The sequence below is a fragment of the Felis catus genome, chromosome A3, assembly GCF_018350175.1.
Source record: "Felis catus isolate Fca126 chromosome A3, F.catus_Fca126_mat1.0, whole genome shotgun sequence".
Taxonomy (NCBI): domain Eukaryota; kingdom Metazoa; phylum Chordata; class Mammalia; order Carnivora; family Felidae; genus Felis; species Felis catus.
The window spans coordinates 63,562,436-63,580,120 of NC_058370.1; the positions used below are offsets into that span (position 1 = coordinate 63,562,436).

General features: G+C 38.3%; 1 protein-coding gene across 3 annotated transcripts in view; it reads left to right on the plus strand.

The window, feature by feature from the left end:
• DYNC2LI1 (dynein cytoplasmic 2 light intermediate chain 1) overlaps window positions 1–17,685 on the plus strand; it is a 41,867-nt gene that overhangs the window by 5,881 nt on the left and 18,301 nt on the right. For all 3 annotated transcript variants that reach the window (XM_019827128.3, XM_006930070.4, XM_045054157.1), the window contains exons 3-5: window positions 7,935–7,969; window positions 10,716–10,785; window positions 12,545–12,633. In XM_019827128.3, the coding sequence (XP_019682687.2) occupies window positions 7,935–7,969; window positions 10,716–10,785; window positions 12,545–12,633 (194 nt within the window). The remainder of the gene's footprint in view (window positions 1–7,934; window positions 7,970–10,715; window positions 10,786–12,544; window positions 12,634–17,685) is intronic.

Below are 17,685 nucleotides of genomic sequence, written 5' to 3' on the forward strand. Positions count from 1 at the left end.
TCAGGCAACAGTCTGATTACATACATCACATTCTGCTCTTTGTATAGTATTCCTTCATGCATGTTTGTAAGTTTCCATATAAATACACAAAATGCTGTATTTTCTCTCTCCTTCTGTCTCTTTACATCAATATGTTGAACTCATGGGGCGCCTGGGTGGCTCAGTCAGTCAAGCATCTGACTCTTGATTTTGGCTCAGGTCATAATCTTATAGTTTGTGAGTTCGAGCCCCACATAGGGCTCCGGACTGACAGTGTGGAGCCTACTTGGGATTCTCTCTCTCTTCTTCTGTCTCTGCTCCTCCCTCACTCTCTCAAAATAAATAAATAAACTTAAAAAATATTTAATATGTTGCACTCATAAGTCTCTGACACAAGTTTTGGTAGTTCCTATGAGGTCATTTACTCCCCTGTGATAATACTGCACTTATTGTTACCTGCACTGCTGTGCATCTGTCGCTGTAAATATTCTTTCCAGGCCTTGTCTCAGCTGTTTTCTCTTGTGAATTACTTGGGCCCTCTTCCATTATTGTCTTTAAATTTTTCTTAATGTCATATGTAATGACATCTCAATTTATCTGCACATTTTTTTCTGATTCTCTCCACTCAGATTTAAATTGTCAAGTCTCTAGGCATGGTCTTATGATCCTCTGAACGTAGGTTTCTTCTCTTATCAAGTGATAATCACTCAAGTATTCTTAGGGTATTGGCCAGAAAACTTAGTCATTGAGCATTTTACTTCCCAGAGCTTCTGTCCTCTTCCCAAACTTCAATCTCTGGATAGAAGAAAAGTGGGAAGGAAATGTCTTGACTTCTAAATTTTTCCTTTTCTAGTTTCCACAATCTGGTTGTAAGAAGATGCTTTCTAGGGTTCCTTAAGAGATAGCAAATATGAGTTACACATCTTCCACACACATTTTATTGATCACAGCACCCTTTTCCACTGAGCCTGAAGATGACTTCTGATCCATAACATTCCAGGAAGGTGTTGGCACTTGAGATAAAATTGGTTTATCATTTCTGACTCTAGTAATGTCATTTATCACCACACAATTAGAAGAAGTCAGCCAAAATCCATAGGTTAATATATGCACAGGTATAGCATATCCTTCAGATCAACAGAGAGCTGATTTCATGTGGAATACCACATTATGTCACTTGAGGACTTTAAGTATTGTGCACCATAGGGGGGAATTTAATTAAGAAATAATTTTGATTACCATATGAATATTCTGACTAAAACATGTGATTGAAAAATATCCAGATGAAAGAATTTTAATATGAAATGAATTAATTTTTTTGCTGTTTTTAACATCTAATGTTATAATAACTACATTAAAAAATAATATTTAGACATTTTGCTCAAATTTATGGTAACAAACCCATTGAATTTGAAGTTGGTAAACTCACTTTTATCTAGCTAATACCATATTTAGCAGGAATTAGAAAGTACTTATTGGGGTGCCTGGGTGGCTCAGCCGGTTGGACGTCTGACTTCAGCTCAGGTCATGATCTCCCACTCTGTGAGTTCGAGCCCCACTTCGGGCTATGTGCTGACAGCTCAGAGCTTGGGGCCTGCTTTGGATTCTGTGTCTCCCTCTTTCTCTGCCCCTCTCTCACTCATACTCTGTCTCTCAAAAATGAATAAATGTTAAAAACATTTTTTAAAAAAGTACTTATTGATCTAAGAAAAATTATAGTAAACAAAATTTTAAAAAATGTTTAAACGATTGTTTTTCATTTCATAATTTGAAAACATTCAGGTTTTCTATCTGATTTGAATATAAAAGCCAGGATTCTTTTTTTTTTTTATGTTTATTTTTGAGAGAGAGAGAGAGACAGAGTGTGAGCAGGGTAGGGGAAGAGTGAGAGGGAGACACAGAGTCTGAAGCAGGCTACAGGCTCTGAGATTGTCAGCATAGAGCCCGACACGGGGCTCAACCTCGAGCCGGTTGAGTGCTGAGTGTCCGACTTTAGCTCAGGTCATGATATCACAGTTCATGAGTTCGAGCCCCACATCAGGCTCACTGCTGTCAGCCTGTCAATGCAGAGCCTGCTTCAGATCCTCTGTCCCCCTGTGTCTGCCCCTCCTCCACTGTGCTCTCCCCAAAATAAATAAATATTTTTAAAAAATAAACAACTGTCCAAGTCAGAAAAATAAATAAATAAGTCAGCATCTAAGTGGGTAAGTCAGTATCTTAGTAATCATATTTTGGAATCAGTTACTTTACTTTTAGGATTGTCATTTAAGGAATCATTGAGTTATGCTAATGATGTAATGACACAGGGTTATTTGTTATTGTGAAAAACATGTAGAAAATATGGCAGCCTGTCCCCAGGACCACTGATTATTAGTGAGAGACCTCTCCCCACTCATTGTGAGTTTCTGTTTTATTTAGCCAGGGATACAAAGGGGTTTTGGAAGTGGCGATATAGAGCAAGAACAGATGTATCATATCTTCATCCAACTTTGCTTGGCTCACAAAGTTCTTGCCAGAAAGGCAGGACTGCTGGTGACACTGTCTACAAAAGATCGGGCTTACAGATCCAAGAGGCTGAAATTTATGTGGCATTATGTTTTGTGTCTATTTGGGGTTCATATTACACTTTTATTTTTGTGCTTCATGCTTCCACTGAAGGGTATATTGACAAATTAAACTTTCTGGATCTAAGCTGTGCATCAACGAGGCTACATCTTTACCAGGTGATGTCAGTGCCCAGGTAGCCAGAATACTCCTCTGTCTTGGGCTGTGTCTTGGAAGGCCCCCCTCCCACACACAAATAGACATCCTTCATTGGGAGATATTATATATACTATCAACATTATAATTAAGGGGGGAAATGTTATACAACTGCAAAAGAGTTGTTAGTGATGTAAGGAAAAACTATAATGTTAATTGAAAAAAGCAGGACATGGGGCGCCTGGGTGGCTCAGTTGGTTAAGCGTCTTGGCTTTGGCTCAGGTCATGAGCTCACGGTTCGTGAGTTTGAGCCCCACATTGGGCTCTGTGGTGACATCCCGCAGCCTGGAGCCTGCTTCGGATTCTGTATCTCGCTCTGTCTCTGCCCCTCCCCTGCTCGTGCTCTCTCTGTCTCTCAAAAATAAACAAACTTTTTTAATAAAAAAAAGCAAAAAGCATGACAAATTTTATATACAACATGATCTCAACTTTGTAAAAATGCAAAGATAAAAAAAAGAAATGCATATAGTAAAATTTTAATCACTTTTTATTTTGTTTTTAATTTCTGTATTTTACCAAGTTTTCTTGTTGGCCCACTTTAAAAAATCTGAACCATTTAAATTAGCTTAAATACAACTTTCATAGGTATCATTATACTTTAAAATTTTTAACCCAACTACAGTATATAAACATTTCATCTCTTGAGTTTATTGTGAGGAGAGTGACGTTTTCATCGGATGTGGTACCTTACCAATTTCCTGCTTACAGCCATATAGATAAATATGTGGATTTAAATAAGCAGGTCAGGTAACTAGTACTAGTCTTCTGATACAAGTAAATTCCTATCACATAAAGTCTTCTGTGTAAGAAGCTGCTTCCATACCTTTCAGGGGGCTTAAACTAGTAGTACTGATCACAGCACACAAATGCTCGCACGCAAAACGCCCCACCAGCATCCCGCTAGGCACTCTCTGTAACTGTTGTTCTAGGCTTTGTTGCAGTGACGGCCCATTCATGTTTTATTTGTTGTTTATGGAAGAACCACCCATTTTTTAAAATAGGAGACTGTGGGCGTACACAAGCTCTTTTTTATTTTCATTTATGTAAATTAAAACTAATTTTGCTTTTGAAGACGGGCAAACTCTCTTGAGATATGTAGAACTTTTGAAGGTATTATTCTTTAAAAAGTATCTGATTCTGTGCTTTATACCAGAGCATGATTTTGAAAAATAGAGGCAAGCAATTAATGCTTCTGTTGTTCAGCTAATAGTAATCACCCTTTACCAAAGAAACGAACTGCCTCGATGCCTTCTCTCTCTTTTTGCCAAACCTCTGTCCATTCAGTGGACACTTACTGGATATCTTCTGTGTGCCAGGTATTCTGCCCGATGCTGGGGAAACAGAAAAGAAAGTCATACTCTGCTGTGCAGGAACTTAGGTGCTAGTACTTGTACAACAGTAGCAACACATGAGAAAATCTATGATGGAAACAAAGGCTTTTCACTCAGCCCAAGAGGCTGGAAGAATGGGAAAGCCTCCTTATGAGAGCATGATGTCCAGAGCTTGAAGAGCAAGAAGTAAGGAAAGGGAGGTAATTCAGGTGAAGAGGGTCAAGTGGGTATTCTGAGGAGAAAATCAAGAAAAGTGTACCAAACAGCAGTTACAACCAATGGGAGAGAGAACACACTAGGCAAACTTTACAGGATTGCTCATCATTGTTGACTGCTGTTTTGATGACGGGGATTCAGAATATAGGTGACACCAATCTGCACAGTATGTATAATTTTTCTCCATCATCACTCACTTGTGTGGGTACAAACATGGAGGAGAAGGGAAGGTGATGGGGTTTACCAGGGTTGGTTTTTGCTGACCAAGTGGGTGCAATGCAGAGCGAGAAAGCCTAGGGAGGGGATAATATTTGCAAGGGTGATTGTAATAATAATCTGTGGACTCTAAGATGGAAAAGGTGAGATGTGGAGGTAGGACGGGGATGATGGAGAAGGAGAAATGTTGACAGGTTAGTGGACTTTTGAGGCCTTTCACTAAGGCCACAGGATGGTTACTCTGGGGATTCCTGAAGAAGTAGTTGGAGAAATGCACTGTTTGTGTGTGTGATTTTGGAAGTGGTGCAATTTCCAGTGGTGAAGTGACTCAAGATATAACCTTGGAAGTGATGTATGGCAGAAGCAGAGTGAAGGAAAGGGTCTCTGAGGAGGCACAGTCACTGAGAGGTCAGAGTGTTAGGTGGATTGCCTGTGCCCACATGGATATGAAGTTAGCAAGACTAATGACAGCAGCTGAGAGGGAAAGGGAGACTGAGCCAGAAGAGGTGACAACAGCCGTCACGGTAGACTGGTACCAGCCTGTAAGACTTTTGCAAAACAAGGGAAGTAGAATGATTGTTTAAATGTGGCACTGGGGAGCAAGGAGGGCCCTGTAGTACATGGGGTGGTAGAAAAAAAAAAAGCCTTCTGTAACAAGAATGTAGAGGAAATGGTCCAGAAGCAGCCATATTTTAGGTAAGGCCAACAGGTAGAACATTCTGAAGAAGAGGTTGATATTAGGGAGTTTTGGGGGGAGAAATGGGGGGGATTATTGTGCCAGATGAAGGGATGTGTAGAAGACTGGAATTAGAGCTCCAGGGATAATGGATCAGAAGAAAAGACTGGATTTCCATTGTGTCTGAGGTAATGGGAGGGAAGATAGGATTCTTTTTGATAATCCCTGAATGAACTTGTACTAAGTCAGTGTTTATTGAACCAGGAAACCTAGGGGTCTCAGAGGGCAACCGTTTACTAGTGAATTTTTAAAACTTGGATCATATTTTAATGATAGTCTAAAAGCGTATTTCAGTGCCCAGAGTTGAGTTTATGTTTATTTGGAATTGCCACCAAGTAGTACATTTACATGAAATTATAATCAAAATTTAAATCAACACTATGGAACTATGAGAATCTGAGAAAAATGGCTAGTTATATCTAAGATTCCTTCCAATCTGGAATCTTATATCTAAGATTCCAGTAATTCTGATTCTGTGCTTTCTTGTACATAGAATACAATAATTTTTAGGTATAGCAGCCTCCCCCCTATCTGCGGGGCATATGTTCCAAGACCCCCCAGTGGATGCCTAAAACTGCAGAGAGAACTGAATCCTGTACATACTCTTTTTTTTCCTATACATACACACCTATGATAAAGTTGAATTTATAAATGAGGCACGGGAAGAGATAACTAAAAATAACTAAAAGTAAAACAATTATAACAACATACTCTAATACAAGCTATGTAATGTGGCCTTTCTGTCACTCAGAATATCTTGCTGTACTATACTCGCCCTTCTTATGATGTGAGATGCTAAAACGTCCTCTTGACGAGATGAAGCAGGGTAAATGGTGTAGGCACAATGGTGTAGTGATGCAGCGCTAGGGTACTCCTGACCTGATGATGACATGTCCAAAGGAGGATCATCTGCTTCCAGACTGCCGTTGACCATGAGTAGCTGAAACCGTGGAAAGCGGAATCATGGATAAGAGGAGACTACTATACTACAGTCTTCATTTATCTCAAACTTCGAAAATATGCTACATGTGATACATGTTCAGTGTATTAAAATTAGAAAATCCTTATTTCCTTAAAAAAAGAAAAAATTACCAGAGGTGCCTGGGTGGCTCAGTTGGTTAAACGTCTGACTCTTAATTTAGGCTCAGGTCATGATCTCACGGTTCATGAGATCAGACCCCACATTGGGTTCTGCACTGACAGAGCCTGCTTAGGATTCTCTCTCTCTCTCTCTCTCTCTCTCTCTCTCTCTCTCTCTCTCTCTCTCTCTCTCTCTCTCTGTCTCTCTCTGTCTCTCTCTGTCTCTCTCTCACACACGCACACACATACACACACACACAAACTAAATAAACTTAAAAAAAACCCAAATAATAAAAATATAAATTACCAACAAATCCATCACCTAGAAATGTTTACTGTTAGCTTAGTGATATCCCTCTAGATCTATTTATTTGTGTGTGTGTTTCTGTGTCTTTCTCTGAATCTGTTAATGTGTATGCGTATGTATGTACGTATATCTCAAAGAAGCAGGAAAAGATATTTTAAAATTGAAAACAGAGTTATGCTAATCTGTCATAAATGTTTTACCATGTCAATAAGTATCTTCCTAGATCATCATTCCTAACAGCTGCATGCTATTTCATTATAAGGATTGTCATAATTAAATTAGCCACCCCCCATTGGGGGAAATTTAGGTTATTTCTTGTTTTTCACTTTGAAAGAATACCTGCCAGCAAACATCCTTCAGTAATATACATTTTTGGTCGTATTCCAATTATTTATGTTTCCCGTTATTAAAAAAAAAAAAGTCATTCAATTTGATCATATCCCAGATATAATCCAGAGTAATTTATTTGTGATCATCTTTTTCTTTTGGTAAAAAAATTACAGGTTTTAGGAAAAAAACCTACCTAGTCAAATGGTCTGTGTTTTTGTCAGTCCGGCATTTTCCAAACTATTTTCCTTGGAACCCAGCAGCTTCCTCCATTAGAGCTTTCCCTGCGTCTCCTCTTTTATCTGTTTTCTTGTAAGAGATCTTTTTTTGGCTTGTTTTTTGTTTTTAAGTTTTACTATTAAAAAAAAGAAAGTGTGATTAAACCACTGAGCCAATCCCTGGCTAAAATGTGAGGTTAACTTTCGTGTGGTAGAGATGCCCAGAACCTATATTTTCTGACTCCTAACAAAAAACTTAGAACGAGTACCTTCTGTACAAATAAAAAGACAGACAAAAAATACTCTAACCCAGTATTTGGATTGCCTACTTTGAACATATTTGCAATATGTCCTTTATTTGTATGTTACCTTTTTTCTTTATTTCCACTTCAACAATTGGAATTAAAACATTTTAGAAGACACTAATCATCTGCTTAACCAGTAATTAGCATTGATGAATAGAGAGAAAATTTCAGACAGCTGCCAAGTTGACCACTAAAGTGAGGTATGATTTGCTAGTATTTGTCATCTGCAGGACTTCATAATTATAATAATAGCAGTGTAGTTACACCGTGATGGAAAGTTGACAGTTAACTTTTTCTACTTATCAAACTTAGGAACAATTCTGAAAGTTTCTAGTTTCCAGGTAATTTATCATTCGAGTGATTAAAAGCTATTTTTGGCCACAATTACGAATAACAAAATTTTACATGTGGGTGACATTAACACAGTATTCTTTTTTTTTTTTTTTTTTCTATTTCCAGGGAAAGACTACTATTATCCTAAGGTGTCTTGACAGGTAAGTGTTATGTTAACCTTTAGACTATATTTTTTGTTTATTCTAGTTATACAGGGCAAGTTAAATTCTGAAAGACTTGGGAACGTGAATAATTTTGAGATTCAAACAATAACTTCTTAGTGAATTCTTTGTATGGCCGTTAAAATCTCCTTAAAAAATTTTTTTTACATTTATTCGTTTTTTGAGAGAGCATGAGCAGAGGAGGTGCAGAGAGAGCTGGAGACACACAATCCAAAGCAGGCTCCAGACTCTGAGCTGTCAGCACAGAACCCGATGAGGGGCTCAAACCCCGCAACCGTGAGATCATGACCTGAGCCGAAGTCAGACGATTAACTGACTGAGCCACCCAGGAGCCCCAAAATCTCCTTTAAAGATAAAACCAACAATAAGCAAAAGTAAATAAATAAAATTATACAGGATTAATGCTGAGTTTCCCTTTATATGGGGAAGCAACGAACGTAACTCTGATAGTACTTGGCTGCTTTTTGGCTCTGCTACTCTGGTATTTGATTTACTTCTATTTTACCTAGTCCATTATTATCTGAACATTAATTATAATCTTTAAATTGCTCGTGGAAACATTTTTGAAGCACAGTGTTGATCCTCAGACTGTACTTTTTATCATTTGTTTCTTATACTTCCTAACCTATATGGTCATCAGATTAAGATTTAGGATTATGATTTAGGATATTGCAGGAAACTGCTTGTTCCCTTCATTCCAATACCTACTTCTTATAACTTCTCCAAAAAATATCAAAATAGATGTAATTTTGTCTCAAGGTCACATTAAAGAAACGTCATCCATTTGAAAAATACTAGTAAAGAATTCAAATAATAGAATCCTGACTTTGTGTAATTCCTTTCACCAACAAAATTGTTTCTTAGAAGAACCATCTATAGTGACACCTGCATCATATTTCCATCCCCTGGAATCATGGCTCTCTTTTGACCATATGTGTTTATTTCTACAAACAAGTTCTCTAACACAACATCAGCTTAGGGTGAAATACTTTGAAATACAACACTGAACTGAAAATTCTTCATTTCAGTTCCTTGATAGTTTACTTGGAAAAAAAAATAGTTCTATTATACATTGAATATCAGAGCTTATAAATTTTGTCTTAAAAGTAGCATTTTGTTTCATAAAAGAAAATTTGTATCTTTTATAAAAGCAAATATAACCAAATATTCTACATATGTATCAAAAAATATATATGTAGGGATGATATGCAAGATATTTAATAAAGATAAATATATAAATCACAAATTTAAAAATTCTCTTCTTCACATTAAAAAGATATATACCAATATTATTCAGCCTTAAAGAGGAATGAAATTCTGACGCGTGCTACAACACGGATGAACCTTGAGGACATTATGCTAAGTGAAATAAGCCAGTCACAAAAAGATGTATACTGTATGATTCCATTTATATGATGTATCTCAGAGCAGTCAGATTCACAGAAACAGAAAGTAGAATGGTGTTTGCCAGGGTCTGGAGGGAGGGGAAAATGGCGAGTTATTGTGTAATGGGTATAGACTTTCAGTTTTGCGAGATGAAAAAGTTCTAGAGTTTGTGCAACAAGGTGAATATACTTAACATGCTACTGAACCATACACTGAAAAATGGTGACAAAGGTAAATTTATGATACACGTTTGTACTATAAGAAATTGAAGTAAATAAGTACATATATACAATAAAGCTGTTTACCAAACAATGTAAGCTGCAGTGTAAATAATTCATCAAACCATTTGTCAGTTTTTAGGACTTGTTGATGTCATTTGTTAGTTTGCAGCTCTCGCTAGTTAAATGATGCCCATGTTTGGGCTGGGATTTAAAATAGAGAATTGTGGGGTGCCTGGGTGGCTCAGTTGGTTTAGTGTCCGACTTGGCCTCAGGTCATGATCTCATGGTTTGTTAGTTCGAGCCCCGCATTGGGCTCTGTGCTGACAGCTCGGAGCCTGGAGCCTGCTTCAGATTCTGTGTCTCCCTCTCTCTCTCTGCCCCTTCCCCACTCACACTCTGTCTCTCTCTCTCAAAAATAAATAAACATTAAAAAAATAAAAGAATTGCATAAAGTCTGTTGATATCTCCATTAAATTGATAATCATAAGATTCAGCTCCCCACATTGAGGCCGAGCAAAACCTGGTATAAGTGCTCCCCATGTGACCTGAATGCCAAGAGCTTCCCCTAACATGGCCACCAGCATTGTCAGCTGCACTCCATTCTCCACTCGCTCCAACAGTGCCTGTAAGGACTACGACATTGTGCCGGTGCCATTAGTCATCCTTGCAGCTGTGACAAAAATCCTCGAAGATGGTTTTTTGAGGGCTTGTCTTTTACATCAAATTTTTTATCATTTTTACTTCAGTGCTATTCCACAAAGTAACTTTTCTACTAATAGATTAACATTTTTAAGAGGAAGCAAAAATGAATTGGGTAATATGATAGCATAAGAAAACCCATAATGGGGGCGCCTGGGTGGTCCTGTCGGTTAAGCATCCAATTCTTGGCTTTGGCTCAGGTCACAATCTCCCACTTCGTGAGATCGAGCCCTGCATCCAGCTCTTTTCTGACAGCATGGAGACTGCTTGAGATTCTCTCTCTCCTCCTCCTCCTCCTCCCCCTCCCCCTCCTCCCCCACTAGTGCTGTCTCTCTCTCAGGATAAACAAATAAACATTAAAAAAAAGAAAAGAAAAAAGAAAACCCATGATGGTAATACTATCTGTCTTTATTGTGCAGGGATGAGCCACCAAAACCAACCTTAGCTTTGGAATATACATATGGAAGAAGAACAAAAGGGCATAATATAGTGAGTGTCTTCTTAAGTGATATTGCTGTGCCTGGGGATGGAGAAGTAATGATGCTGACTTTGTTTTATATTTTCATCTTATCTGTAATCAATAAACATATCCAGTTGTACACTTCATAGCTATTTGCTTTTAAGTCAGATTCAACTCAGCAGACATGAAGGCAACCTGAATAGGAAAATAATTTAGCCGTCTCATTTGTTGTATCTTAAAATGTGGAATAAGATTCCTTTGTAACTTTATTTTACAGTTTTTGGACATATTTATATTAATTGTGTTAATGTGGCTTTTTCTTCTTTCAAGTGAGAATATATTGTGAGTTACATCCTGTCTCCCAAAAAATCTGCAAAAAATAGGAGTTTGACTTGTAGAATATTTATGAAAATGTACTACTCAAAGTCCAAATTCTTAGCATTTTTACAAACATATCTTGAAGTTAGTAATACTACTTGAGACTGAGGCCCTAATTTGTTACAGTCCTATTTTCACTAGAGTGTCTCTTCAGAGGAAAGTTGGAGATTATTCAGAACGGAAGGAGAGTGCATGGTGTATGTTAGAAGGATAAAAACATTCAAAATAGAATCCTCTTTTGGAGTTCTCCCATGAAAAGGTCTTTTCTTAAATAGAGTTAGGTGTAGGGAAGAACCGTCTATAACAGAAGGCCCCACTTCTGTCACACAGGCAGATTTTTACAGATCGATCTAGTCCAAATGTTTGATCATTAGTGTGTAAGAGTTAACATTGCCTGTTGCTGCTTTCTAGATAAGTCAGTGAAAGTTCATTATTAAAACTGTGAGGTTAAAAAGAAAAGAAAAAACATTAATATATTGAGATGTGGGAGAGCTCTATGTTTGTGACTCACGTGAATTTTGACATGAGTGATGACCTATAAACGAGATTGCCCTTTTCACTGGAAATGCTGAAACTGCTTTCACCACTTCACTGTGGAGAAGAGCTCTAAGAACTGCCCTTCGTCAAATTGTGAATCAAGGGGGATTTTCCAATGCAAAACTGCCTCCCCCACGAACATTAATAATTCAGATATCAACAGCAAATATTCAAATATCAACAGCAAAACAATTTTAGTGAGTATGAGATGATAATTTGCCAAAAATCTATATATTCATCTAAAACTTGCTTCAATGACTATCTCTTCCAAGTTCATGGCAACAGATATATTAAAAAGGTGATTTTTCTTCACCTATTTTCTCTAACACTTTGTGCTAGCAAGTTGGGCTTTTCCATATTCATTCTGGAAGATCCATGTCTTTCTCAGATTTCATGTTCCCTGAGTTCTAAGTGGAAGCAGTTAGTTCCTCCCACAATCGTGGTGTTACCGAAGGCTCCTCAGCAGCAGGATGGAAGCAGAGATGCAATTAGCTAGTCGTCCAAGAAGATGGTCATGGAATAGATGGTCGTATTCCCAAGCCACGCGGCTGCCTCACTGTTTCACTCCCCTAATACTTAAAGAATCCTATAAAAACAATCGGTTGTTCAGTCTCTTCTTGTTCCCCACCTACCATATTAATGTTTCATCTTTGTTTTTTGGAATAGATGTTTTGGTGCATTTTGAGGGATGGGACAGAGAAAGGGGAAAGTTTTGATTGCCAGGGTTTATTGAGGACTACAGTATTTTGTATCCATAATTATTACTGACTGATGTTAATGAGGTGTAAGAAGTATTTAACATTCAAAGAAGATTTTAAAAATTTAATGTGAAAAATGCCTGTTTTTGTTTGTTTGTTTGTTTGTTTGTTTCAGCCAAAAGATATTGCTCACTTTTGGGAACTAGGTGGAGGGACCTCTTTATTGGACTTAATCAGCATACCCATCACAAGTGACACCTTACGGTAAGTGAGCCAGATCCAGGAACGGTTGTTAGTAAGTGCCCAGTGGTGTCCACAGGATGAATATGAGTAGGTTTTCAGGAATCGGAATTTGGGGGGACAGTTTTCTGTTGCTGAAGGTTTATACTCTCTTCCTTTCTATGCGCTTAAAGTATAACGCTTTCAAAGAGATTTTAAAAGAACCAGGGTTCTGGCCTGTGCTGACAGCTGGCATTCCAACCAGTAACATATTTTGCAAGCCTGAAAACAAAGTATGTCAAATAACACTTGAGCAATGAATTCACTTGGCAAACATGAATTTGAAAAGCTTAATTCTTTTGAATACCCATCCAAGTGTAAGCTGATTCAACCCTGAGTTTTTTCTTCAGCTGGATATGGTAAGTCTACCTTTGAATTTAATGCTAATTAGTACTGTTGAAGTTTCACCCAAGGGAACACTGAGTTTGCGGAGGGAGAAAGTCTATTTGCTGACCGAAAAGAAATAGAAACTTGGGGAAAACCTCAAACTCTTTGGTGGCGTTTCCTGACAATGACTCCCACATGTTGGCCAAATCAGATGTGGAAAATTGTGACATTTCTCACAATGTTCCTGGGAATGTGTCTCAGCCAAGGAAAACAGATTTTTACATCTGAAAGATCTTACTTTTGTCAGAGTTTAACACAGACCATTGCTGCTGCCTGGACCAAATACAAAGGGCTTCACTATTATTTGTTACATTTCAGCCACTTAGATCTTTAGGGTATGGAATTGTTTCCGGTTAACGCAATTGTTTTTCCATAGCTAGTTGGGCACAGATAATGTTGGCTTTATTTTTTCAGCGATATTTTTTCTTTTAAATAAATGTAATTTACTGTCTTTTACTTATTATAAAAATAGTACCGTGTATGTTCATGTAGAAATCTTGGAAAAATGTTGAAAGGTTTGAAGAAAGTAAGAGCGCCCTTAATCACCTGAGAAATAACCACTGTTAACATGCCGAGGTAGTTCTTTCAGTGTTTTCAGCATTTATAAATATATTGTATGGGGGCGCCTGGGTGGGTCAGTCAGTTAGGCGTCTGATTTTTGATTTTGGCTCAAGTCATGATCTCACAGTTCCTGAGATTAAGCCCCATGTCGGGTCCTGCACTGAGCGTGGAGCCTGCTTAGGACTGACTCTCTCTCTCTCTCTCTCTCTCTCTCTCTCTCTCTCTCTCTCTGCCTCTCCGCTCCTTCCACACACATGTGCACTCTTTCTGTCTCTCTCAAATAAATAAACTTTAAAAAATGACATTATAAATATACTTTGTACAGATTTGGATGTTTTATATATATGTTTAGATCTTTCTTTTTCATTTGTAACCACCATATGCCCCTGACATACTTTTTCAGAAACATGGAATTTTACGGCTATATTGATTTTCGTTTGTCCTCCTTTAACAGAGAAAAATAATTGAGGCCACTGGGAGTTAGGACCGCTCCTGGTGGTGTGGTTGAGAGAAGGCAAGGACGGGAGTTGCTGAGGAACCAGAGCTGCCAGTCAGTGTGCCCAGGGGCAGAAAGGAGTGAAAATGGCTGGGAGCTGCTCTTATCTGGGTTCTCAGCTGGCTTCAGTTCTGGCCCTGACTTTGTCACTCACTTCCTGTGGCCCAAGAGGCTTTGCACCTGATGGCCTTGTGGAAATTCTGGTTTCTGCAGGAAGCCACATTTTTGCACAGCTTCTTTAGTTTTTTATTAAAAAAACTTTTTTTAGTGTTTATTTATTTTTGAGAGAGAGAGAGAGAGAGCATGAGCAGAGGAGGGGCAGAGAGAGAGAGGAAGACACAGAATCCAAAGCAGGCCCCAGGCTCTGAGCTGTCAGCACAGAGCCCATCGAGGGGCTTGAACTCACAAACCATGAGATCATGACCTGAGCCAAAGTCGGAGGCCCAACCAACTGAGCCATCCAGGTGCCCCTGCACAGCTTCTTTAATGCCTCACTTTGTGAGTTCTTGGGTCTTCTTCATTCCCCTGGTTCTACCCCAGGGCAGCCACAGCTTGCTTTAGGAGAGAGGGGAGGTCAAGGTTTTGATGACCAGAGGGAAGGGGAGCAGTAGGCCTGCGTCCAAAGTAGGTTGCTGAGTGGTTAAGAAATTCATGAAGAACGTTTCACTCCTAATGTTGCAAATCTCAAGAGTGTTTTGTGACTGAAATCAATCTGACACATAATTAACTTCCTTGTGTTGGACAAAGCCTAGCAACTTGAGAAAAATAATATTGCCAAATGCTATTAGATACTGTTTATCTTTAAAATGATTGTTCATAGAATAATTATAAATACACTGAACAGAGTTTAGATAATTTGTAATGGAGCATTTCCTGTGGTTTCATTCCCTGTTTAAAGAGCTGTTGAGTTTTTAAAAAAAAAAACTTTTTTTAAGGATGATACTGTGCCATTTGAGACAACATGGATGGACCGAGAGGGTATGCTAAGTGAAATAAATTAGAGAAAGACAAAAACCGTAAGATTCCACTCATAAATGGAATAAAAAAAAAGAGAGAGAGAGAGAATAAACCAAAAGCAGAATCAGACCTGTAAATACAGAGAACAGACTGATGGTTGCCAGAGGGGAAGTGGGTAGGGGCTGGGCACAACGGGTAAAGGGTGCGAGATACTGGCTTCCAGTTATGGAATGAGTAAGTCACAGGAATAAAAGGCACAGCGTAAGAAACACAGTGAACGATATTGCGATGGCGATGTAATGGGACAGATAGCAGCTACGCTTGTGGTGAGCACAGCATCATGTAGACACTTGTCAATTACTAAGTTGTACACCTGAAACTAATGTGACATCCTGTGTCAACTACACTCATATAAAAAAAAGTTAGCTGTCATCTGCTATGAAGGTAAAGGTAACACAAGTGTTTCCAGTGCAATGGAAACAAATTTTAATCTTGGAAAAAAGTCGAGAATTCTGTCTTGTTTTCACTTAATTTTTTTATTTTTCATTTGGAAAAATGATAAATTTTATGTTATATACATCTTACCACAATAAGAAAAAGTGAAACCACAGTCGTTTTTTACAAGCATTTAACCATACCAAACCTCTGAAATAAAATTGATTTCTTTACTATTAAAAAATATATATTATTTGTTATAGTCAAGCAAAGCTATTATGAGTTTATTGAAATGATGTAGATATGATTGGCTGGACAGTTTAACGGCACACTAATTTTATAGAAAATCCTGATAATTACTGTCTAAAAGACTCTTTTCTGAAGTGACACCTATATAGTAAAGTACCGTTTCGCTTCAATTACACAAAATAGCTGGTTTGCTCAAACTGAGCAAAAAGCTGACAATATTATAAAATAACTAACATGTATTAAAATTCCTTGCTACACATACTAGCAGGATGTTTGTCCTGTTGATCGAGGATACAGTAGCCCATGGTTATGGCTCTCCATGCTTATTGTGACCACTTTCTGAAATAGTCCTAGATCTATTTTTTATTTTGATAAAATATCATAACATTTATCATTTTAGCCATTTTTAAGTGTGCAGTTTATTGACACTATGTATATTCGCATTGATGTGCAACCATCACCACCATCCATCTCCAGAACTTTTTCATCTTCCTGAACTGAAACTCTGTCCCCGTGAATTAACAACTCCCTACTTTCCCCTTCCCCAGCCCTTGGCAGTCATCTTTATACTTTCTGTCTCTATGAATCTGGCCACTCTAGGTACCTCCTGTAAATGAAATCATGTAATACTTGTCCTTTGAGCCTGGCTTATTTCACTTTGCATAATGTCTTCCAGGTTCACCCATGTGGTAGGCTGCGTTAGAATTTCTTTCCTTTGTAAGGATGTTCCACTGATCTTCTTTTGTGTGTATATAACACATTATGTTGATGCATTCATCCACGGATGGACATTTGGGTCGTTTCCACCTTTTGACTGTTGTGAATAGTGCTGCTAGGAGCACTGGTGTACAAATGTCTGCTTGAGTCCCTGATTTCAAATACGCCTGGAAGTGGGATTACTGAATCATATGGTAATTCTAGGTTTAATTTTTTGAGGAACCGGCATACTGTTTAACAAATGTAGGAATTTTACATTTTACATTCCCACCAGCAATGCACAAGGGTTTCAATTTCTCTATATCCTTTTTAAAAATATTTATTTTTTTTGAGAGACACCCATGAGTATGGGAGGGGCAGAGAGAGAGGGAGGGAGGAAACCCCACGCAGGCTCTGCACTGTCAGTACAGAGTCTGATGTGGGGCTCGAACCCACAAACCATGAGATCCGAATCAAAGGCTTAACCGACTGAACAACCTGGGTGCCTCCAATTTCTCTATATCCTTACCGACACTTGTTACTGTTTTGTTTTGGGTTTGGTTTCCCATAGCTATCCTAATGGGTATGCAGTAGCATCTCATTGCGGTTTTGATTTGCATTTCTGTAATGATTAGGGATGTTGGGCATCTTTTCTTATGTTGATGGCCATCTGTACATCTTCTTTGGAGAAATGTCTATTTGAGTCCTTTGCCCATTTTTAAACCAATTTGTTGTTGCTGAGTTTAGATTTACGTTGGACTCACATGAACACAGGTACACATTCACGTGGCAGTGGCAGTGGTGTGTGTGGTGGTCAGGGGTGTGCTTTCAGAGACGCACCACAGTATGGCAGAAACGTGTGGCTTTGGATCTCCAGCTCTACAATTTACTAGTCATATGAACCTGTGTCTCAGCTTTCTAATCCATAAAATGGACATCATACCATCTTCCAGGAAGGGCTGTTGTGAAGATGGCATAAATGATGTAGTCCGCCGGCTGAGTCCATCAGTAAATGTGTTCTTCACCTAATGGTGTGTTGTTGCTGCTGCTCTTACTATTTTTGCTTCCCTTCTCTGGCGCATACAGTGAAATCATATCTAAACATGACACTGTTGAACCCAACTGCTTGCAGATTCTTTGAACTGGATTATTATCAGTACAAATGAAACCTTCAGTGCCACTGGTGGTTGTAACATTTATTTTATTTTTTTTTTTATTTTTTTTAACGTTTATTTATTTTTGAGACAGAGACACAG